The 25,671-nt window shown below is 33.3% G+C and overlaps 3 protein-coding genes across 3 annotated transcripts; all 3 read right to left on the reverse strand.

Annotated features, from left to right (window-relative positions):
* Positions 1 to 1,730: 1,730 nt before the first annotated feature.
* On the reverse strand, positions 1,731 to 4,845 carry LOC139482413 (carboxylesterase 1C-like). The gene is made up of 3 exons (XM_071266319.1): positions 4,758 to 4,845; positions 2,496 to 4,006; positions 1,731 to 2,038 (listed from the first exon to the last, which is right to left on the reverse strand). Exons 1-3 carry the CDS (start codon positions 4,758 to 4,760, stop codon positions 1,819 to 1,821), a joined length of 1,734 nt encoding a protein of 577 aa, XP_071122420.1. The 5' UTR covers positions 4,761 to 4,845; the 3' UTR covers positions 1,731 to 1,818.
* Positions 4,846 to 12,302: 7,457 nt separating this feature from the next.
* Positions 12,303 to 14,540, reverse strand: LOC139514458 (uncharacterized). Its single transcript, XM_071303785.1, has one exon. It carries the CDS (start codon positions 14,538 to 14,540, stop codon positions 12,303 to 12,305), a length of 2,238 nt encoding a protein of 745 aa, XP_071159886.1.
* Positions 14,541 to 19,708: 5,168 nt separating this feature from the next.
* Positions 19,709 to 22,749, reverse strand: LOC139482452 (carboxylesterase 1C-like). Its single transcript, XM_071266352.1, has 3 exons — positions 22,653 to 22,749; positions 20,980 to 22,508; positions 19,709 to 20,089 (listed from the first exon to the last, which is right to left on the reverse strand). The coding sequence occupies exons 1-3, from the start codon at positions 22,659 to 22,661 to the stop codon at positions 19,801 to 19,803; spliced, it is 1,827 nt and encodes a 608-aa protein (XP_071122453.1). The 5' UTR covers positions 22,662 to 22,749; the 3' UTR covers positions 19,709 to 19,800.
* Between the last annotated feature and the right edge of the window lie 2,922 nt (positions 22,750 to 25,671).

The following is a 25,671-nucleotide window of genomic DNA, read 5'->3' on the forward strand; positions in this document are numbered from 1 at the left end:
TAAACAGTTCTAGAAAAGCATGACTTGGATGAAGAGTGGTCATATTGGCACCCATACCACATCTTCTTGCATCTTTATTATCCGAAAGCATTATCTTACTCTTTGGTAAGTTCCTAATGATAAGATAGGAAAACGGTGTCTGACAGATCTGAAAGGAAAATACTCTTTACAAACTATCACTACTGAGCTGCTTGTTTGATTAGATTTGTAAACATTTGTGTAACAAACATAATAAAAACTTGAAAATGGGAAAGCCTTGACTCGCGCAGGAAACAACATCGGCTATGCATGCTTTTTAAGATTCCGCATGATCTAATAGACATAGATCGACACCAATATATGAAGCCAAACGATAGCCGACCAGAGGGAAATCCGTTTCTACCTAGAGAAAGGGCTACAACAAACGCATTCGGGAAACCATTCTTAACAAGGACTATCAGGGACTGGAACCAACTGATAACATCAGCGATATCAGTCGACACTGTTAAAGGAAGGCATGCTCTGCTAAAATTTAGACAGTAACATCCTGTACATCCTTGTAAAATATAGAGAATGTTTTAAATGTAAATAGCCAAGAGAAAACTTTATGTGTTGTCCGACCCTGCGCATAATTTTCGCGGAACCTAATACATTCAGTTATTGAATTCGTTTCCTTACCTGGAAGAAGAAAAACGGGACAATCATGACCAAATTTAGTTTTCAGTGTTTAAAGCGGGGTAAAATAAAGATTTTTAAATCGGATTTTCCATTGTTCTTTTGCGATCATTTGGGGATAAAAACAAATACGTTTGTTTGCAGCTTTTGATTACATTTGCGCGCATTTAGTTAACAGGTAAACTATAGTTAAAATAAAAGTAATATTACTAAAATTGATATGACGAATTTATCATCAAACCAGAAAAACGGACAATCATAAATTAAAGACCGTCCGTCTACCAACCACCACTCACAAAATAAGTTCTTTTTAAGGACAACAAAAAAAGTGTTTACAAGTATAGTTTTTCTTGAGAAGTAAAGACTTCAGTTTCGCTTATTTTGCGTATTTTAAAAGTAAGCATGAAGCAATAATTACTGTGGTATTGGTCTTGACTACCCTTGCCATTATAAAATATATTCTCTTGTCTTGGACATGTTCCTAATTTTACATCCCATTCTAGCCAATCGAATTGGTACCAATCATTTAATTCAACAATGAGCAAAGCCCATACCGCAAATTCAGCTATAAAAGGCCCAGACATGACAATGTAAAAAATTCAAACGAGAAAACTAACGGCCTAATGTATGTACAAAAAAATGAGCGAAAAACAAATATGTAACACATAAACAAACGACAACCACTGAATTACAGGCTCGTGACATGGGACAGGCACACACATACATAATGCGAAGGGGTTAAACATGTTAGCGGGATCCCACCCACCCGCCTAACCTAGGACAGTGGTGTAACAATACAACATAAGAACAAACTATATAAATAAGTTGAAAAAGGTTAAACTCATCAGATGGATAAAAATACAAATACTACAAACACAAGTGGACGTGGGTTATTTTCCTTTTTACTTGCTTTGTTTAATATATGTCTTAAGGAGATGAGCATTGTACATATAGATGGTGGTTTTTTTTATATTTACCTTAAACCTTTCACTTAGTGTTGATCTTGTGTATGCTAACCATTCGTGCTTAACTTCTTGGTTTGTGTTTTGCAATCGTTTGTAAGAATTCATATTATTGTATTTAACATACACTTTTATTTACATTCATAGACAAATTCAGATTATGAAATTTACAATGTCTGTTACAATCATATGTTGAAGTCACTTATCCGAACGTGTTTTCTATGTTTGCATTATTTGTTCCATTTCGGCTCTGTGACGCTTTCTTGCAATCCGAAACTAACCGCGGAACATCCTTATTCCAAAAACTCATTCTGTCATGAAAGTTGTACACGGAGGAGTTTCTATATTCACCTAAAACCATAAAATTTGTACTGGTCTTATTGTATGCTGGCCATTCGTGTTTGCCTTCTTGGTTCGGGTTCCTGAAAAATATATTGATGTAAGTGTTATCAGTGTGTAAAGCATTTTAAAACATGTTTTATATGCACTGCCAATTTCAGTAAAAACAATATGTATTTTTTCTAGGTACAATTCAATACTGATCGCTCTTAACAGAAATATCATATAGAAAATATGTATACATAAATTTGTAGTACATAAACTGTTTTAAAAACATGAAGACCGAAGGTTATTGTAGTTTACTTTATAAATGAGATTTAATTGTACCCTTGAATTCAGGTTATCAATTGCTATCTAAATTTGCAATCTCTAAATCCATTTTATTTATATTTTTAGGTAATGTATAGCACAGTAACAGTAAGTAATAGCATTTTACTAGCTCTATTTCAAGACGAAAAATGAAAACAGGAATTATCATCATTCAACAACGCATAAAAAAAGTAAATACGCTATGAAATGTTAAGATAAAAACTTGTTTACCCTGTTTTAGCAAAGTTTGTCCAAAAGGTCATCATTTTGGAAGATAATTTACTCTCGTATTGATTGATAATGACATCTTTTGGATACCAGGTCTCCAAACCAAATACAAAGGCAATCTCGTCACCATGATTTGCGCCGCATTCTGACCAACTGGGACGTTCTTTCAAAAATTTCCATGTTGGCTTATGTGTAAATAGATATTGGTATGTTCCTTTTCTACTTCTGGTATGAAAATCTAAGTCACGAGTAGTAATTGAAGCGTAACCAAAATCTCCATGAACATTAATTGCTAACGATGTTTCATGTGACAGTGAACTCGACATATCGGTTGGAGAGTATTTTTTGCATATTTCTTGTGAAAGTTTGTCACACTCTATAAAATACGTTCGCGAAATGTATGGTATTGAAAAATTACAAAGGTAATCTGTTGGAATTCCATTTTTTAAGTCAAAATTTTTCTCTCCTTTGATTGAATAATAATAATGTATAGCTGACTCGCAATCATTTATTCCCGCCATATAATCAACACTATTAAACATTTGTGATGATTCTGACGTAGGATTTGATAACATATGAACAGGACTAGCGGGTATAAAATCGCCATCGACAGTAGGTCCGTAGCCACTATTTATATTGTTATAACCATCGGAATATGCCTTTAGAAGATTGGTAGCTGGCACTGATCTCAAACAATCTAAACAAGAATTTACTCCGGTTATGCATTCAGAACAATTCAGAAGTCGGCCTATTTCTCTTGTGAGTGACTCGTAACTATCCCAGTCCATGATACCATCTATATAAATACTTTGAGATATAGCTCTCTGGAATAGTCCTTTATTTTTTGGACTCATTGCTTGGAGTTCCACACTTACTCCACCACTGGATTCACCAAAAATGGTTATCATGTTGGGATTCCCCCCATAATCCTCGATGTTATTTTTAACCCACAAAATGGCGAATCTTTGATCCCAAAGTCCAATATTCCGGATCGATCCTACACCAGCATTGGCAAAGCCAAAAACGTTTAATCTATAATTAATGGTGACAATTATGACGTCACCTACCGCTGCCAGTTTGGTACCATTAAATTTCATACCTTGTCCGTTGGTGAAACTTCCACCGTGAATCCAGATCATCACAGGTCGGCTGCTGTTTTTACTTACATCACGTGGAGCAAAAATATTTAAATGAAGACAATCCTCCGATCTATCATGGTTTGGAATTAAGCGGCTATTCGATGAATAGAAATTTTGCATACAGTTTGGTCCATATTCCGTAGCATTTAATGTGTCATTCCAAGAGCCAAATGGTTTTGGTTTCCCAAAACGAAGTGTACCCAACGGTGGCTTAGCGTAAGGAATTTTCTTAAATTGATAAATCGTTGAGTTGTATGCTTTGACTTCAATGCCCTTTATTTCTCCGAGGCGTGTTTTGTGTGTGAACACGGGGTTCGTTGCTAACGTTGTTAGTTGTTGAAAAGCTGATATTAACACGAATACAAGCAAAGTCGTCTGAAATAAGGTAGATTAAAAGAATAGTATAAGTATGTTTTCGTGTATGTCTCAATAAAAATAATTAGTGAATTTTCAAAGGTAATTACAATGCAACTCTGACCTAAATAAAGCATGCTTAGATTAGGCCTATGTAAAAGTCAATGCATGTCATTTTGTTCATTGTTTCATGATGCAAAGTTTTGGAATATGTCTTTAAACTATCCCTATAAATGTCGGCGTCAATAGTTTTCGGAGGGAGGAAAGTTTAACAATGTCAACCATTTGTCAATGCCTACAAAGATAACTGACAATCGCCTCTCTTATGCAATGGCATTCACGAATTTAAAGTAGAATAAAAAATAAAAACAGGAGTTTGCAAAAAATAATACAAAATTTTAAAATGACACAACATAAAAAAAATCCAGCAAGAGTAGTTATTGTATTGTAACTTACACATCTAAGTGGATGTTGTAAATTCTTTATTTAACGTTAGTTTCAATAGTAATCACGTTGCTCGTGCAGTGTCCTTATTAAAAAAAAATTGAAATATACGAAATATTTTCTTCAAACTGACGGAGAATCAAATTAGTGAGGGCGTGATCTGGTTTTTTTTTTTTTTTTTTTTTCTTGTTTTTTTTTTTTGTTATTTCTGAATTTCCTCAATTAAACGATTCGATACATTTATCAGTTATCAACTTATAGACATGATATTTTATCCTGATTTTTTTTTCATTTATTTACAATATTTATGCAATGTTCTAAAACTTACCATTTTCGTCAATTATATCATACAAAAATCATCTACAATTTGATAGCGACAATATATACTGGTCTTAAATAAACAAACATTATTATATAAATATGTCCATGTTTGGCTAAACATGTGACCAAGATGGACTTGGTTCTGTATGTACTTTACAACAAGGTTATGCAAAAATTTTAAATAAAACCCATGATAAAAAACGTGACACTAAGAAAGTTTTACGCCTTAGCTTACACATGAGCCTGCCTCTACTTCCGTCAACGTGTTAGTTAGGTAATATCTAAATCATCAAAATAAAGTAGTTACCAAAATGCGTTCCCGTTTTCTGTTATACTTATAATCTCGGAAAATAAGTTTATTCTAACATTAATTCAGGACAATCAATCTGTATTATTTAAAAGATATCAGAAAAGTAAATTATGTTTCATTGTGGTGTAATGAAACAAGTCTTTGCTTAAAAATATCAAGTAGTTTCAAATAAAACATGATCGGTTCTACTTATTATAACATATATGTTTTGTTTTCAATGAATTAAAACGTTACTTGATATATATGTGTTGCTTTAGAGTTATAGACAATTATCTAAATCTGCTAAAAATTAACTCATTTGTTACGTATAGTGAGCTTTGGACTAGTGTTAAGAAACTATAAGAAACTAATAGTTTCTTAACACTAGATCGGTGCTTTGTGTCTTTTGCCTTTGTGTTGGATGCATTTGTGGTCCGTGTCGATCAAACTCTTTACAACTGATTGTTTAGCTTGTATAGCTGACAGAACACTTTTCAGTGTCAGGTAGAAGGGATTGGTGGTTATGCGAGCAGAAACAAAAATTGAATTTGAATTTAGTTCTTTTCGTCGATTTTTGCATATATTATGTTTCATTTTTTGCTATTGGTTTAGCATGAGTCAATTCTCGTTTGAATGGTTTTACATTTGTCATTTCAGGGCCTTTTACAGCTGACTATGTAGTTTGGGCTTTGCATATTTTTTGAAGGCCGTAGGTGAGCTATAGTTGTTGATTTCTGTGTCATTTTGTCTCTTGTGAAGAGTCTTCTCATTAGCAATCATGCATCATCTTCTGTTTTAAACCCCGCTTTAACCCGCTTCAAAAAGAGGGGTATACTGTTTTACTTCTGTCTGTTCGTCAGTCTATCCGTCGTCTCATGTATATTTTTTCGTTGGAAACTACAATACCAGGGTTTCTGAAATTGGTTTCAGAGTTTATATAAGTCAGCTATATCGTGTGATGCGTTTTCAGATTCATCACTCAACAACTTCCTGCTTACCGAACCCTTACATTATTTTACATGATAGCCCAGTTGACAATTTTTGTCACATTTTTCCTAGGAACTACACAAGGATTTCTGAAATTTGATTTTAGGGTTTATATAAGTCAGTGTAAATTGTGAGGCGTTTTTATATTGATCACTTAACAACTTCCTGTCTACCGAAATATTTGGACCGTAGTAAACAGTAGCTCACAGTTTCGCTTGTTATATCTAGCTTTCCCGTTTGAATTGCTTAACATTTATCATTCCGGGGACTTAGGTTTGTGTTATTATTGTTAAGGCCAACAGTGCTGAATTGTCACTATTTGTCTTCAATACAACTTTTCAAATCGTACAATAAAAAAAAGTGCACAATGCAGCTTCTAAACTACTACTTTGCATACTACAGTCCTGTTGTTAACGTTTCACTTTACCTAAGTGTTAAAAAATTACTGATGGATCAATTGGGGTTTAACGCCAGGCCCACTTTCAGCACTGTTGTGCTATTTAGTGGCGGTCAGTCTTTATTAGTTGAGGAAACCAGACAGAACCTTCGACCTTCAGTTGGAAAACCAATAATCCTAGTCAATTAGTTTGCAGTTAAGCCACCTGCAACGCAAAATTAAAAATAGAAGTTTTGTTGAAATCAGTATACTTCTAAAGTAAAAGAATAGAAATATATTTGTTTTATTATTTTTTTTATTTTCGCTTATCTTTATTTCTACAGTGCATTCAAAAGAATAATCAAAAATGAAGCAAGCACAAAATGCTCTCCATTTCAAGTAGCACCACGTTAGCAAACATTTGACTTTTAAAGTTCAAAACTTGAGACTCCAATCTCAATTCATTAAGATTGCCAATAGTCCTATCGAATGCAGATGGTTCTCTCCAGACATGTGCACCTCATTGCACAAATGAAAACTAGCCACCATGATGTAGCAAAGAGTGTCAAAAGTAACATTAAATTCTAACAATCAATCACATATGTTTTCCAATTTGATAAACACTTTGTAGAGACATACACTATGCGGAAGGGTGGACAGTGCATTGGGAAGTTTTTTTACAAAACAGTTGATTTCCATATGCTCTTCCAAACAAGGTACAAATTTTACTCTTTACGGCAATTAATTTTAATTTAGAATATCTAACCTAACATACCTGCCTATAATGTAGATTTCATTATCATTTTTTAAGATTTCGAGGCATCTGAGTTTAAAAGGAATGAAATATCGTTGACTTCGTTTTTCTTTAAAAATATATTGACATAGGACCGTATGGTGATTTTTTGTAATGGACACTCAGTGTAAATTATTAAGGATTCTAATATGACGTCCTTATTACGCTTTGTAAACAAAGCCGTGTTCTAATGAGCACAAAATATGGTTGACACATGCGCACGATTTTACTGTTTATATTAACGTTATTTTCATCGTTATCCTTTAAAATATATTCATTTAAGCAGCTAACATAAACTTTTATTATATATTTTTATAAAAACAACATATATTTACCCTGCTCGTAGGTTTTAAACTTATCAAATATGAAATGCAATGCACAGACTCCTCGAGGAGGAAACGGGAACAGCCAATCATTTTTACGGTAATTTCGTACGCTTCGAACTATAAAAATACTGTATTTGTCCTATTATAATCGAAATCATTCTTTCATGTCATGCTCTATGCTCATTTTAACATGGGTAGGCATTATATTTGACCACATTTTACACCTCGCTAATGCTCGGTGTAAAATATCGACAAATATAATGCCTACCCATGTTAAAATAAGCATAGAGCATGACATGAAGGAATTATTACTTAAATATAAGTATGAGATGATTCTAAATCATCTGCTTTGCGTGATAGAAAATTTCATGTTTAAAAAATATTATATTTTTATGTACTTTAAAATTTAAAGAAATGTTATATTCATGTCATTCATTGTAGATAACAAACTATATTGGTTTATATAAGGGTATCGAAACATGCACTTTATATCAGTTGACCAATATCTTGTACTTTAATTGTGGAAAGTTAATAGTGCAGCCCATGCACTCTTCTTGCTTATTTACATAATTGTAATCTTTGGTCTTTCGTCACGTGTCTATGCAAATAATATTGTCGGAAAGAATTCAGATTTTAATTTCAAGTTCTAATTCCTTTTTTAAATAATCATTGAATTATTCTCATATTTTATAACCCCAATGTTCATTATTTTGTATATAAATCAGGCCGTTTTTTACAATCTGATAAAAGACTTTTGTTATGGTGCAGTGGTGCATATTTCTGTGGTCCTTATTACTGTTCGACTTCGTATTTTTTTGTCTTTTTAACTTTTTTTATTCACTGTGATGATTCTCTAGTGTATCTTGCGAACAAAAAATTGAGCCTAGTATCTTTGATTCGTGCTTTTCAATCTCAATTATAATTGTAACCAGAATATAACGGTGATATTTGATTTATGACAATGAATACTGTCCTTTTGCTTACAGGATGAGCCGTTTTATTTTCTGGACATTATTTATTGTCGGTAATTGCAGTCATGTAGACTTTGACATTCATTGTTGATTTAAGTCATACGATTGGACCAACAGCTATAAAATTACATTTTTCCCCACCAAACAACTTTACAGTTATTATGATAGACTTCGACGAGAATCTCAATGTTTGGTAAGGTATATATACATTGAGCCTTGCATCAAGGGTATGGGAGTCCTATGGTTTTCAATGTGCCTGTCGGTCTTTAAACACTGAATTAAACAAATATAATAACTTTCAAAAAGTAAATAACCTTATTGCTCTATTTCTAAGAACGGAAATCCAATAGACTTTTAAGGCCTTAAGAATAATATGCAACCTAGTCTCTGGGGCATATTGAAATCATATATATGGTTTATAGATTTATTTCTAATTTTCCTTACATTGGTACAAGGACACTCAAAAATATTCTTGCTGTATAATTGGACTCCAACATTGCGCGCAACGTCACTATTTAATTCTTGATAACGTTTTCGAGAAATATTTAGAATGTAATCTAAGTAAATGTAAACTAAAACATTTATGAAAATGTTAAAGATTTTTAGGGGTGGTGCAAAATATGATTAGGAAAGGAACGCAATTATGTACAGTTGTTTAACATAAAATCTAAGCATATAAAAATTATCACACACTTTGTGTACAACAATTTCAACAAAATTGAAATGTCAGTAAAATATGCTTTTCGAAATTGATTCCTTCGAAAGCATTTTGAAATGGCGGTAAAATAACAGAAAATTAAAAAGCTTATATCTTTTTTACAAGGAACATTATGAAATCTGAAATCCCACCTGTTGTCAAAAGGTGCATTTTCTAAATGTCCATCAGAACTATGAAGAACAACTTCATTCTAAAAAAAGGCGATATAGATTAACGTCTTAAAATAGAATTTCCAGAAATTATCTGATAGAACCGAAAGGAAATTTTGAAAAAAAATATGTTCGACTTTTCTATATTATTTGCCTTGCTGACATACAACTTTTCTATATTTTAATATATTGATGGAAACAATAAATGCTGCTGACACCGATGACGAAGATAAGAATAGTTTGTCTATTTATTTATAGAATATAACAACACCTCTGCATTTTACTATTTTCTTAGGATTGAAGAAAATTGGTTTGGTATGGCCGAACACACCACCACTCATGTTGATGCACTTGCCCAAATGTTTAGAGGAAGACTTTTCGTGAATGAATTCCCTTCAAATAAAATGGTTGGAACTGGAGTTATAATTGATTTTACAGAAAAGGGCGGGAATTTCGACTATGGTGTAATGGTTGACGATTTGTTAAATTGGGAATCCCAATTTGGTAAAATACCAGACTGTGCAGTGTTGATAATGAATTCAGATTGGTACAAAAAGTACCCACACCCAGAATTGGTCTTTGGTTCAGAAAAAACTGAACTAACATTCAAACCCATCAGTTTCCAAGCTGGTCAATCGACGCTGTAGAGTGGTTGCTATTAGAACGGTTTGATAATAGAAAACAGAGTGCTTGAAGAAAATTGACTTTTAGTGGAAAAAAATATCAACACTCCAATAGGAACTTGAATACTTTGGAAAACAGTATTTGTATAGTTTGTTGTGTGTGATGTAAAGGACAGTTTGAGTCGGCAGTACAGTATTTGTATGGTTTGTTTTGTGTGATGTAAAGGACAGTTTGAGTCGGCAGTACAATATTTGTTTTAACAAAAACCAACAGATTTCTCCATGCCTCTTCAACAGTCTGAGGATTCTCTTAGTTCCAAAATTTCATTTTGTCATAAAAATTATCGACAGTCAAATTTCTGTATTCTTCAAAAATGGTCTTGTTGTATGGTAGCCATTCATTTGTAACTAGTTTTTGGTTCCTGAAAAAAAAAAAAAATCTTGCAAACACCAGTAAAGTGTTATTGGCAAAGTTATTAAAACAAATAAGGAATTAAATGAGAATTTTAGAAGTCAGTCCTATAGAAAAATATACTCTTTTATTTCAGTAAAACTGAAATCACTCATTGAAAAATTTTTAATGGAACTGTGTACTTTTTTCAAGAATTTTGGAATTGCTTCTTTAGTTTACCTCTGAAAGAGGTTATCATAAGCCAGACCAAAATACATGGCGAAATTCAGTTGTTTAAGGAAATTGAAAAGGCTCTTTTTACATTTTCCTTGCTATATGTATTTTGTTACACTATTAAAACATTCTAAGTCCTACTTGACAACACAATAGTGAATCATATGTGTACTACACGTTGTAGATACAACTAACACATACCAGATCCTTTCTGTTGACAGACATTTCAATTTCAAGTATTAATATTTCCATGACAGAACGTGTCCAATCAGGCATTGCTATGTAGTCATACATCCCGAACAATCAAACGGCCGTGACTTTGTATCTGTAACAAAGCTGATAGTTATTAAAGGTAAAACTGACGTCTTCTTGTGGGTACAAAAAAAAACTGATATACCATTATAACATATGTATTTACTTATGTATCAATGTATTATATTTGCTCTTGATATTTTCAAAAGGAATTAACGAATATCTTTAGGTCTGACAACCATACCCCGTCTTAGCAAAGTTTGTCCAAAACTGCATCTTTTTAGAAGATAACATATTTTCATACGGCACGACAGCATATTCTGTAGAATACCAGTTTTCCAAACCAAATAGGAACGCCAGTTCATCTGCATAACTACGCCTTTAACCTATCTAGGTCTAGTTTGTAAGTGTAGTTTGGCTAATGGGTATAAAGATATTGATACGTTCCTCTCTGACTTCTGCTATAAAATTTTGCCCTTAGCTGCAAGCGTAGCGAATTCAAAATCTGCATAAGCATTTGCTGAAAAAATTGTTTCCATAAACTGATCTTTTGTGGTAGCAGCTGGGGAATACTTTTCACTTTCTTGTGAAACGACTACACAACCTTGGTAAAATACCTGTGTTTCGTATAGGACAAAAAGGTTACAGATAATATAAGATGGCATTCCTCTCTCCATTTCAAGATTTTTTGTTTGTTTTATCCAACAAGCTCAAATAAAATGCAGATCACTTTAAGTCATTCGATCCTGCTATATAATCAATACTGATAAACATAAGTAAAGATTCCAAATCAGGAAATACTAAGGATTTTCTCATCCAAGGCATAGATTACCTTAGTTGTATTTGGCACAACTTTTTGGAATTTCGGGTCCTCAATGCTCTTCAATTTTATATTGTTTGGCTTTCTTATTATTTTGATTTGAGCGTTCCTGATGATCTTACAACAACATCAACAACAACAACAAATAATTTATTAGAGTCTCGCCTCTTTAAAACATTTGATATACAACACAATATAATATTAACAGATCAATTTATAAAAAAAAAAAACTCTTAAAAAAAGTTATGAGAAACTGTAAAACACACATTAAAATTCATTTATATTACGTCTATAGAACATATCAATATATCTATCGTAAAGTGGTTTTACTAAAACTACATGTAATATAACAAAGACGTCTAAACTGTATGAATTTGTATTGATGACTGAAGTACAAGATAACGTCATAAGTAAACGACGTTGGATATACAATAATGCCGCGTTACGTTAACGTTCTCTTCTGTGCGTGATTTCCAACATTCTCCGGCCCAAGAAAAGTGAAAATATAAAACTTGTAAAATAATTAAAGTCTCTTTGTTAAAATAATAAATATGAAATTAACTTTAAAGTCCATCATTAAAATTAAAACTTTTACCACAGTTTGTTATAGTACGGTGTCACATTTATTTCACTTTCTTTTTTCTTGTAAGTTTCTCCCTGTAATCTAATTCCTGATATAAGTAAAGCTGTTTGCACTGAGATTTTGATTTTTCCATTCCTTGTAAATCATCGTAAAAGCATTTGTTTTTGTTAATGTCTCTTGTCCACATTAAAGCTGATTTCTCTGTTTCATTTACTTTCAACGGACCAGTGGTTCTTTGTTTTGTCCTTAAAGTGTCCTCAAATGTAGAAATATGTTCAATGTTAATAGTATTCCTCTCAGCTGTATCCTCGTCAGTATGCGTCTCTTCTGTTTCTCCTAAATTGGTAGTACTAAAGTGTGTTTCGTTGATTGAACTGGTTCTTTTGAGTGGTCCTGAGAGTAGGTATCCTAGTTTGGACCTTACTGCTGTAGGTCCCTCGCCTCTGATGTTCTCATCCTCAACTATGTTCCAATATTGGTCAGCTCCAATAAGTAATCCTATTTCAAATGATGCATCTTTATTTACGGCGTGAGCTAATCTTAAATGTTGTAAATACGGCATAGTTTTGGCAGTATGAATGTAAGTCGTCAATGGTGCGGCTATTTTTGGTACAATTAAAACATCTACTGAAATATGGTCGCCATAAATAGTTTGTAACTTAACTGTTGCTGTATTTAGTTGTTGTACTCTGCTGTTCTTGTCAGTGTCTCCAAATCCCGATAATGCTATTGCCTCTCTTCCTGTTGGTCTTATATCTAATGTATCTGCTACTTGCCTTGTTATGAACGACCTTTGGGCGCCTTCGTCAAAAAGTATATTGGTGTCAATCGTTTGTCCTTTGTAGCTTAGCGGTGCAATTGCGGTCTTTAACAAGACATTTGGGCGATCACGGTCTAGAGATGAATATAAAACTGTTGTCTCAGCTTCCTCCGCGTTGTGTGTTTGTACTGTACATGTACTACTTGTAGTTGCAGTTTCTTTGTCGTGGTCTTTGTTGCATAGGCTTGTGTGGTGACGTCTTTTACATTTCTTGCAGTTTGATTTTGATTTACAATCTGCTACACTGTGTCGCCCTAAACAATTAAAGCATAGTCTTTCCTTTTTTACAATTGTCATGCGGTCGTTTGGATCCGTATATTTAGTACATTCTGACGAATAGTGGGGTTCCTTGCAGTATGCACAGCTTATGGTATGAGATTTCTGTGTTGAATTGGTTGAATTGTTTTTTGGCCAGATTTTACGTGATTTTGTATTTGTGTAGAACGTAGCTGTAGCGCTCGGACTCTCACCTGTTTCTGTACTTTTACCAGACTCTAAAATGGCCAGCTCCTTAAAGATAGATCTCCTAAGATCACCGAGAAACCAATCTGACGAACCGTGCTCACGTGTTAAGTTTTTTCGTATTTCACCAGGCATTTTGTTAAGTATGACTGGAACTAATAACGAGTCATACGAGTCTTGTGCTTGTCCAAGAGATTCTAGTCCACGTATGTATGTTTCTGTTCTGTCATAGTAACTTCTTAGTTGTGAAAGCGTATTCTTTGGTGCGGGTATGTCTAATAATGCCTGCATGTACGACTGGATTATCTTATGCTTTTGTCCGAATCTTTCATGTATGAGTTCAATAGCTTTGTTGTAGTTTGTGTGCGTAAGAGCAAATCCGGCAATTGTATATGACGCTTCTCCCTCTAGTAAAGACTTTAGGTAATTAAACTTTTGAACGTCGGTTAGAGTGTTGTTGTTGTGAATAGCTGAATCAAAAGAATCCCAAAAGGATTGCCATTCTAGTACGTTTCCATCAAATGTAGGTAAATTCAATTTCGGTAGTTTGTGAAAGTTGCTGCTATTGACGGTTGAATTTGAACGTAAAGTCGTGAAATTGAGTCCAGTATTTTGTGAGTCATCTCTTATGTTATATACGGGGCCAACATTGTGAATGGGTTGCAGTGTCTCATAAAAACTTCTAGCGGCTGCATTTAAATTTGATGTTTCAGCTTGAATAAATTTACGAATTTTGCGTATTTTCGTCTCTAAATTAAATTTATACTCATCTGTGTCAAGTATCTCTTGCTCTATATCCTCCTCTTGTACACTATCTAAAATGTTCTTATCCAAATCCTTCAGAATATCTTGCTTTTCCTTTAATGGATCCAAAATTGTTTCCAACTCGTCCTCTTCCGGTTTTTCTTCTGTTTCACTTCTCTCCTCAAATCTTCTTAAAATCCTAGAAACTGCGCTTCTGTGTCCCGCTCGTATAGATTTCAGCTTTGAAGTCATCTTCTTCTGGTCACGGTACCAATATCGTAAAGTGGTTTTACTAAAACTGCATGTAATATAACAAAGACGTCTAAACTGTATGAATTTGTATTGATGACTGAAGTACAAGATAACGTCATAAGTAAACGACGTTGGATATACAATAATGCCGCGTTACGTTAACGTTCTCTTCTGTGCGTGATTTCCAACAATATCTTAGCATAAAACACTATAGTATTAAAAACAATTATAAAAAAAAACATTATAAGCATTCTAAGCATGGTACTGTTTCAGTTTTACATTTTGAATAGTTTAGTGTTCCGCTTATGTTTCTTGGGAGCTTTTCATAGGTAGTTATCAGAGTCTCTGGTACCATCCAGGTATGCGCTCTGAGCTATCGCTCTTTGAAACAATCCTCTGTATTTATGAATTATTGACTGAAGTTGCACACTTAAGCCCCTGCAGATTCTGCAAACATTGTGATCATTTGAGGATTTCCTCATTAATCCTCGATATTATCTTTAACTAATCTCTGAGTTTACAACCTAATGTTACGTGTTGATTCCTCTCCAAAATTCACGAACCCAAATATTTTCAATCTATAATTTATTGTTACTATAATGACGTCACCTACAGCTGCTACCAGTTTAGAGCTATCAAACACCATACCTTCCCTGTTCGAAAATGCCTTACCATGAATCCAAACCATCACTGACGATTGCTATTTCTATTTAAATCTGTTGGAGCAAAATGTTTAAGATATAGACAATTAATCTTCCGATGTTTGTCACTTTCATACGCATACTTCATACAATTTGATCCAGGTTCTGACCAATTCATTATCCCTTCCCAAGACCAGAACCGTTGTTGTTTCTTAAAACGTAGTGATGTCAGTGGTGGTTTTGCATATGGTATTCTATTGAAATAATATAATGTTGTGTTGTATTTGTTAAAATATTGTAAAACCAGTTATTTGTCCGAGACGTGAATTGTTCTTATGTATTTCACCCGTAGTAAATACCATAGTTGTGTGGATAACTGAAACCCATACCAGTATAATAAAATTGAGAATGGAAATGGGGTATGTGTCAAAGAGACAACAACCCGACCATAGAACAGACAACAGCAGAAGTTCACCAATAGGTCTTCAATGCAGCGAGAAATTCCCGCACCCGGTGGAGTTCTTCAGCTGGCCCCCAAACAAACACATACACTAGCTCTGTGATAATGAACGCCATACTAAACTCCAAATTATACATAAGAAACTAAAATTTAAAATAATCCAGACTAACAAAGGCCAGAGGCTCCTGACTTGGGACATGCGAAAAAATTCGGCGGGGCTAAACATGCTTATGGGATCTCAGCCCTCCCCCTATACCTCTACCCAATGTAGAAAAGTAAACGCATAACAATACGTAAATTAAGATTCAGTTCAAAAGAAGTCCGAGTCTGATGTCAGAAGATGCAACAAAGGAAAATAAACAAAATGACAATAATACATAAATAACAACAGACTACTATCAGTATGACTGAATACTTATTTAGTCACAATTATTTTCTCTACCCAATCTGCCGAGTTAACTGGGAAACATTCTAAGCGTACAGTGGTACAAAGATCGTAAACTTTTGTTGTCAATAAAGAGAATCGCAGTGTAAATATCAAATAACAAGGGTTATAAATGAAACACAGGAGGCAACGAAACATCTTTGGCATACGTTTTTATCTACAACTTGCTTTATGTTACTTATTAGTGACTATAAGCTGCCATGTGTACCGACCGTCAAAGAGCCAGAGTTACTGTTGTACTTACTTATTTTTAAATGATTCAATTTGGCTAAACAATTTCCAGTTCACGTAAAGTAATTAGACCTTACATGATTTACAAATTATAAACACAAATTTCATCACATTTTTTAAATTATGCTTTTAACCAAAATTAATGAGATTAACAAGTTGGGTCGAAGGTTCGTCTTTTTTTTTACGTACATTTTTCAATAGATTTTCTCTTGTGTAACTTAAATTCCTTATAAACAAAAGTAAAGTTATTGCTGTTGATATTAGATTTTTGTCAAGTAGATCCCTTTTTTAGAAGAAAACGGTTGTGCAATAATATTGATATTTTCAATTATATGGAATTTAGGCAGATCTTTTCTAAGTTGAACCTTAACTATCATTTATAAAAAAAACATATACATATATACATATATAAAAGGGGATCACAAATGGTGTCCATAGGAATACCAAAAACTCATTAGAATAACAGCATTGCCGAAAAGTATATAGATGTTCTGAAGGGAAAATGAAGTTTATAAGAAGTTCTTTAACGATAATGAGGGAAATTGTTAAAAAGCACAGAAAGTTTGATAATCCATAAGTTTTGTTCCTAGCTACAAACAACCCAGTTTGTGAAACATTCAAGAGAACGTTTCATATGTAGAATCCTTATACGGTTTACAACAAAACACTATCATCATTATTTTTTACTGTAATATTATTGCAGCTATGAGATAAATACTTAATATGAGAGGTTTTTTAAACAACGATCGTCAATACCACAAAGACAACTAAAGGTTCTATATTGAATTACACGAAAAAAAAATAAACAAATAAAGTCAGCTGTGACCTTACAATCTCTATCTTTATGATCGACAAACAACGCGTATCTGGTATAACAACAAAAATATTTGCCGTTTATATGTTTATCTGACGGAATGCTTAAGACTAAGAGAAAATCATAGGTTTTTTTTATTTCTATTTCAAACTTTTTCTTGATTTACCTCGGTATGCTGGCGTCGTTATCGAATATCAAACTTAATATTCCCATCCAAAAAACAAACAACAATTATTTTTCCAAAAAGAGTTTAACAAATACTAGAGGTTCTTGACTTGGACAGGCGCAGAAATGCGGCACAATTGACCATTCATAAATCTATAACGTCCCTTGTTACAGTAGTATAAAGTAGGAAAACTGTTCAGAATGACACATTACAGATACATGTATGTGCAAAATAAATGTTGACCTTTTTAATCGTTAATAAATTTCTCAGATTTGGCGGATTGATATATCAACAGACAGTGATTATTTCAATGGGCCGACTTTGTTGGTGTACTCATGTGAATCAGAATATACTCCTAACTTCTCAACATATCTCAGTTAATATATTTCGTTCGTGCATGTTCACACTATACGAACTAAATTAACAGGTATGTGTTCCTTACATAACACAAATGCTTTAAAAGATTTACGAGGTAAAACGACTGAAACGACTGAAATCGAAATTTCATAAGTGTTATGTTCACCATTGCGACCAGATATATAGTCACCGAGTCCAAACTCACTTCGGTGTTGACATGAATATCAATTATATGGTCGTTATTATAAATTTACTGTTTACAAAAGTATGAATTGTTCGAAATACTAAGGATTTTCTCATCCAAGGCAAAGATTACTTTTTTTTAATTTTGGTTCCTCCATGCTCTTGAACTTTACACTTGTTTGGCTTTCAAACTATTTTGATCTGAGCGCCACTGATGATCGAGTCTTAAATAGACGAAAAGTAAAATTACAAAAAAACTGAACTCCGAGGAAAATTCAAAACGGAAAAACCCTAATTAAATGGCAAAATCAAAGGATAAAACACATCAAACGAATGGACAACAACTGTCATATTCACGTCTTAATACAGGCATTTTCATATGTAGAAAATCGTGGATTGAACCTCGTTTTATAGCGCTAGACCTCTCACTTTTATGACAGTTGCATCAAATTCCGTTATTTTTACAACGATGCGTAAACAAAACAGACATAATCGGTAAAATAGTAAAAATATGGTAACAGCAGTCATCACTGTGTTACAATCTCAAGACAAACAAATATATACAAAAAACACAAAAAGCATCTATCAAATTAAAAAACACATTCCTTGTTTCGCGTTTTGGGCATTAGAAAATGCAAACGTCACAAAAAACGCGCGTTTGGCATATCAAATTAAAAGCCTTGTTCCTTTGATTGATAACTATTTGACTGAGTTTGAATTCGAATGGTGGATGAGACATACATAGATGGAGACGCTTACTCTGTCCTACTAGATATCGTACGATTACCGAAGTTTCTGTTTATGAATAAGTACCTTGATTTGTCTTATATAATTGATTTTCCAGATTTGAACATCGATCAACTACTGTCGCCCTAATGTATATGTATGTTTGATTTCTATTAGCTTTTTCATCCATTCTTCGTTATATGGTCATTTTATGTTTGCTTGAATTTGTTATTCATGTGTGTGCTATGTCTGTCATGCATATGCATGTTTAATCACTTTTGCCTGTTGGATCCCAATTATTGTCACATTGTCCAATTTATGTCTGTTTGGGTTGATAACACATGTGGTTGATATAACGGAACTAAAGACAACAATCATACAAGTGGATTGTTTAATCATCTATAAATCCAGATTTTAACCAACATTTGTGCAGCAAAATGTCTGTTCAAAGTCATGAATATGACTGTTGTTTCACATGTGTTCCCGTTGGTTGATATAATATAACGTTTTATTTTGTCAGTTTTTTTTGTTTTTTGTTGGGTTTTTTTTTGGATTCCCCCTATTTCAATTTCCGTTTGAGCTTCGTGTTTTTGTAAATAATTTTTTAAAGGTAATTATGTTACCGTAAAAGTAACATGAAATGATAGGAACAGATATGAAGAACAGCAACTACTTTGTACAAGACCTCTACTGGTAATATAACTTTTTACTTATTTTAGGTAGTATATTTGAATATTGATATGAAGACAATAACAAACAAAGAGTTTTTCACAAAACATAAGAGGTTTAAAAGCTTGAACAGTAAATTTGAATTAAACAATATACGCATTTTCATGCCAGAAGTGCAGTACCCTCGAGCACTAAAAGTTCACCTGCAGATGTATCGAAACAGTGGTATAAATTGAAATTAATGGTATCAATTTTACTTAACCAAATTTCGACAATTAAAGACATTAAAGTCTCTTCAGTAATGAAATTCTGCCAATGTCTGCATAACGCAATTTTTTTATGTATAATACAAGCTAGATGATAGCGAAGAAACAGGAATAAAGCATGATCTTCAAATACATATTATTTCCGTAATTGGTTCAACTGTTGTGTGCCGTTTGTTTGAGTTCATGTAAAATAATTTTTTAAAAGTGTTATTCCGGTTTTAGTATGATATATCTCACTTTAAAAAATGAGTACTAATTTAGTATATCTTTTTATTCTTTGTCATTCATTGCTTAAAACACCCCTAATAGATAATAAAGATGTGGCAAAGAAGTAGCAACACTACAATCCTGATTGAAATTACGACAGAACAACAATCTGCGCTTAGGGTGGTATTAATTGCTTGGTTTGGCGTTCTAAGAAGTATTTTCTGATGACACTCTGACACAAGTTTAGGAACATCTTCATTCCAAAACCTCATTCTGTCATGAAAACCATCCAGTGTAGAATTCCTATATTCTCCAAAAATGATAACCCTCTTAATGGTCTTGTCATATGCTGGCCATTCCTGTGTATTTTCTGGATTTGGATTCCTAGAAAATCAATATCAAGTTCATGAAATTACAACTTGTATTCGCTTTGCGACTCTAGAATTTTTGAAAGACAATCAGGGAAATATAACTTAATAAAAACAGCATCAAGGAGGATGAGTGAATATATTTTGAGACAAAATTTTGCAGAAAGTATGTGGGGTCAATTTCAACATGTATTATATAATTAAAATGGCGAAATAGAATAACATGTCCAAATTATTTTCAAACTAGGAACAAAAAAAAAGGATTTTTACCGGAAATTAAGATGAGATTTTTTTGTTAAATTATAATTAAATTGTTTGGCACCGTTGTATTCCCGTGCGGTTTAGACAACAACACTGGTAGTCTTCCAGTTTGTTAATCTCTTAATTAAGTTTGGTTGGCAGGTGTTGTTTGTCTTTTCTCTTTACTTTTGTATTATTGAAATAAGGTTGTCTTGAATTACACTAAGGCTCTGTTTTACATCCTTTGATAATTATTTACACCACTGGGTCTATTCCACTGCTGGTGCACGTTTCGTCCCCGAGGGTATCACCAGCCCAGTAGTCAGCACTTCGGTGTTGACATGAATATCAATGTTAAGGTAATTTTAGTAAATTTCCTGTTATAAAACTTAGAATTTTTCGTAAAACTAAGGATTTTCGTAACCCAGGATTAGATTACCTTAGCCATATTTGACACAACTTTATGGAATTTTTGGTCCTCAATGCTCTTCAACTTTGTAATTGTTTGGCTTTTTAACTATATTGATCTGAGCGTCACTGATGAGTCTTATGTAGACGAAACGCTCGTCTGGCGTATCAAATTAATATAATCCTGGTACCTTTGATAACTATTATTTCATTTGTACTCAGGTTTAATGAAAAAGACATGTTTATGATATAGCTTACCCCGTTTTTGCAAAGGTCGTCCAAAATGACATCATTTTAGACGATAACTCAACTTCAAATGGGCTGATATCGATATTCACCGGAAACCAGTCCTCCAAACCAAAAACAAATTCCAGTTCATCTGCGTGATTTGCACCAACAAGCCAACTGGGTCTGTCTTCAATAAGACCCCATGTCGGTTTATGTGTGAAAAGGTATTGATATGTTCCTTTGTTGCTTCTACTATGAAAATCTAAATCTTGGACTGCTAGCGATGCGAATTCCAAATCACTATAGGCATTCATTGCTTGGTACGTTTCTTGTAATAAGGAATGATTTTTATCTTCTGGTGAATACTTTTTACATATTTCTTCTGATACTTTGTCGCAAGCTTTGAAAATATCACGTGATACACGAGGAGCAAACAAATTACACACTATGCGAGATGGAATTCCTTTTTTCAAGTCAAAGTTAAATGATGCCTGTTGTCCAATTAGATTAAAATAAAATAAACCAGCTTCACAGTCGTTAGTTCCTGTTATGTAATCAATGCTGCTAAACATCTGCGATGCTGGCGATGTCGAGTCCGATAGCATATCAATAGGATTTTCTGGTATCAGTTCCCCATCGACAATAGGTCCAATGGTACTGTTCATAGAAAACCCATTTTGAAGATTATGTTCAGCGGCTGCATACTTTTCAAGTAGACTTTCAGCTGAAACGTTTCTTAAGCAATCTAAACAAGTTTGCGTTCCATAATGACATTCTGAACAGTTAAAGATCCGACCAATTTCTCTGGTTAGTTTTTCGGTGTCGTCAATATCCCGTATCGAAAGCAAAGATCCACTGTGCGCAATTGTTCTTTGAAAAAGCCCTTTGTTTCTCGGAATTACAGATTGTAGTCCAACGCTTATACCTCCTGCAGATTCACCAAATATTGTAATCATTTCAGAATTTCCTCCATAATCATTGATATTATCTTTAACCCATTTAATAGCAAATCTTTGATCCCATAAGCCAAGGTTGCGCCCTGGTCCTCTACCAACATTTATAAAGCCAAATATATTTAATCTATAATTAATTGTAACGATGACAACATCATATAATGATGACAATTTAGAGCCGTCAAACATCATACCTTGGCCGTTTGTGAACCCTCCTCCATGTACCCAAATCATCACTGGTCTGTTGCTTGTTTTATTTAAATCTCTTGGTGCAAAGATATTGAGATGGAGACAGTCTTCCGATATTTTCAAGTTTGGAATAAGGCGCTTATCGTTTTCAAATAAATATTGCATGCAGTTGCGTCCATATTCTGTTCCGTTTAATGTTTCCTTCCAAGAGCGGATTGGTTGTGGTCTTTCAAAGCGAAGCGAAGTCAGAGGTGGCTTAGCATAAGGGATTTTCTTAAATTGATAAACTGTCGTGTTGTATTTCCATATTTTTATACCAGTCACTTCACCAAGACTCGTAACGTGTGTCACCAGCTGACGTCTTGCAAATGGTGTGACAAGTTGAACCGCAGAAACCAATAACGACACAATTAAAGTCTGCAATTATAATACATGTACAAAGATTGCGTTATTGAGAGAATTATACAAAAAATCATATTTTCTGTATAGATAAATAGATTTATGTTTAACCTAAATAATTGAAACTTTAATTTAACATGTTATATGTAAGAGACAACTTACTATCTTCATTGTTGACAAGTAACGTGTTATCCCTTTCCATTTGACAACCGAACTATTGACGATACTTTTGTAAACAAAAATCGTGCACTACAATATATATGTGATAACTTTTTGATAACTCCTTTATAAGAACTGCACTTAGATATTAAAAAATCACAGTAGAATTCGTTTTACCTTATTTTTTTTTTATTTCTAGTTCATAATTTTCATTTTTTTTTCTTTTATTCAAATTGGTAAGTTGCTTCACAAGTTGTGATAATAAATCCAGCATAACGAGTAAGGGTCCAAATTGAATGTCAAAAAGTATTCACTATGACATGTGTTTTCTAAACATTGGAAAATGCTTCGAACTCTGATGGATAGTTGTGTCACTGACAATCATACCACATCTATTGTTATATTGTTTCATCGTCCTGAACATGCCTGAAATATTAGCAACTGGACTTTAAGCAATCAAGCAACAATCAATATATAGTTTCATATACTTTTTTTAATGTAGCATGGCGTCATATACGTGAGAAATAATTAAATACAATAAGTGGTAGCCGTTGCAATTCTAGTATTCATCATTTGCATTGTATTGTGTGTCAGTATTGGACAGTTGGAATCAAGCTTTCTATAGTTTTCATAACTAATCTATTTTTACCTTTATTTTATATAGTATTTCGAGTATGCTACTGATAGTTTGGTTGTTTTTGATAAGCCGATTTTGATTATGGCTTGGTGTATACTGTTTGTCCTTTTTTTTGGTACAGAAGCTATTTATTTTTATTGTTAACTTTTCGGATTTTGCCTTTGTATGAATCACTGAAGAGACATGTATTGTAGATATGCAAATCTAGAGCAGAAAAATTGAAAACGTTAATGTCATTGTTACCATAATAGAAGAAAAAGAGATTCTGGCTGCAATAAATGAGACATATCTGTTCTCGTCTGATATTCTATAATTCTATCGTGATCATGGTGGTTTCAACTTACCCATGATGCTTGGTTGAATAGCTTCTGTGTATGCTAAAAAATCTATCAAGTAAATCATGACAGGAAACGCAAGCCCTTGAATACCTTATGAAGTATTGGATATATATACATCGTTGAAAGTTGAATGTTAATACATAAAAAGGAAAAGTTCACAACGAAAAACATAATAATTGAGATTGATTTACCTACATAACAGAAACAAGAACTATCTTTAAAAAAGATATCCGACGCATTTAAATTTGAGTATATGTTTAAAACTATCATTTCGATAATCTTCAGAAGCACAAAGATACCATTTAAATAATGTTTTCTCTGTTTGTGTTCGGTATTCTCGGTCCTCGTATCTTTCTGTTTACATTTACCAAAACCCCGCAGGAAATCTCACATGCGTAGGTGCGTTCTAAAAGTCATGTACGTTCGTACAACAAAGTTTACATTAAAAATTATATAATTGTCCGGAATAAACAGCTGTCACGGATGCAAAGAGCTATTGGAGAAACAATTATTTTAATAAAAATATAAATCTTTGTAAGATCTAGTTCAAATATTTATAGTTTTTCACTTGCTTTCCATCACGATATAATTAACGAGACGTTTTTTCAAACACAACCAAATCATCCACCATGACAGCATTTTGTCCAATCACAGAAAGGATTTTCGAGCATGCGTATTCTGTTGCCATAGTTAAGCGTCCTTAAGTTCAAAGGGCACAAACCGAAACTATACCGACTACGTCGGAAAAAGTCAGGTAATGTGTACCTACTAAACGAAGATCAGAGGTAAAACAAACATTCTAATATGACGTCCTTATTACGCTTTGTTAAAAAAAGCCGTGTTCTAATGAGCACAAAATATGTTTGACACATGCTCACAAACTTACTGTTTAAATTAACGTTATTTCCATCGTTATCCTTTAAAATATATACATTTAGGCAGCTAACATAAACTTTTATAATATATTTTTATGAAACAACATATATTTATCCTGCTCGTAGTTTTTAAACTTAGTCAAATATGAATGCACAGACTCCTCGAGGAGGAAACGGGAACAGCCAAACATTTTTACGGTAATTTCGTACGCTTCGACCTATAAAAACATGACATGAAGGAATTATTTCTTAATTAGATACTAGCGGTATGTGTTTTGCTCATTGTTGAAGGCTGTACGGCGATCTTTAATTATTTTGTTTTGTCTCATTTGGTCTCTTGTGAAGAGTTCTCATTGACAATCATACGAGATCTTCTTATCTTTATATTGGTTAAACATTCTAATATGTGCTTCTTTCGCTTTGTGAAAAACCCATGCTCTAAATCCAATAAAATGTGTTTGCACATGCGTATATTGACTTCTTAAGAATAATGAATTTTATCAAATTATCATGCACTTAATATATTTCCTTAACTTTAAAACACTCTTAAATGGCGCACATGATGTTACTTATTCATTTATTATGACTGTACTGTATTGCATGCCGAAATTGACATATTTGACCTAGATACGACAACCGTTCATGCTGACTGTTCAAACTCCTCGCTCTGAAAAATCACAGTGCCAGCCGTTTGCTTCTTTACAAACAAAAAAGGGAGGTTCATAGAAGAGCCTACACAAACGCTTTTACACTTATACTTATCGGACATAGAAATTATCTTAAGTGTCCTATTCAGAATCTAAATAATTGATGCAAGCTATAATACTTTATTGTAGTTTTAACATGGGTAGGCATTACATTGATTTCGTGTTATTTTAGCCCTCACTATCGCTGGGCCAAAAATAATCACGAATATAATGCCTACCCATGTTAAAGCTACAATAAAGTATAGCTTGCATCAATTATTTCTTAAATCAATTGAGGGAAAAAAATATAATTACAGATCACGAAAAGAATTCGACGAATAGCAACGAAAATATTATAACAGTCAAACAGAATCCAATTCAAAAAGCAAAGAAATACATTTGATAATATTAAAGATGAAGAAAATAAAAATTGCGTACAAGCATTTTCTGTCTGGTCAAAAATCTAAACCACAACTCCTATGTTCA

This window comes from Mytilus edulis, chromosome 1, assembly GCF_963676685.1.
Source record: "Mytilus edulis chromosome 1, xbMytEdul2.2, whole genome shotgun sequence".
In the NCBI taxonomy this organism is placed as follows: Eukaryota; Metazoa; Mollusca; class Bivalvia; order Mytilida; family Mytilidae; genus Mytilus; species Mytilus edulis.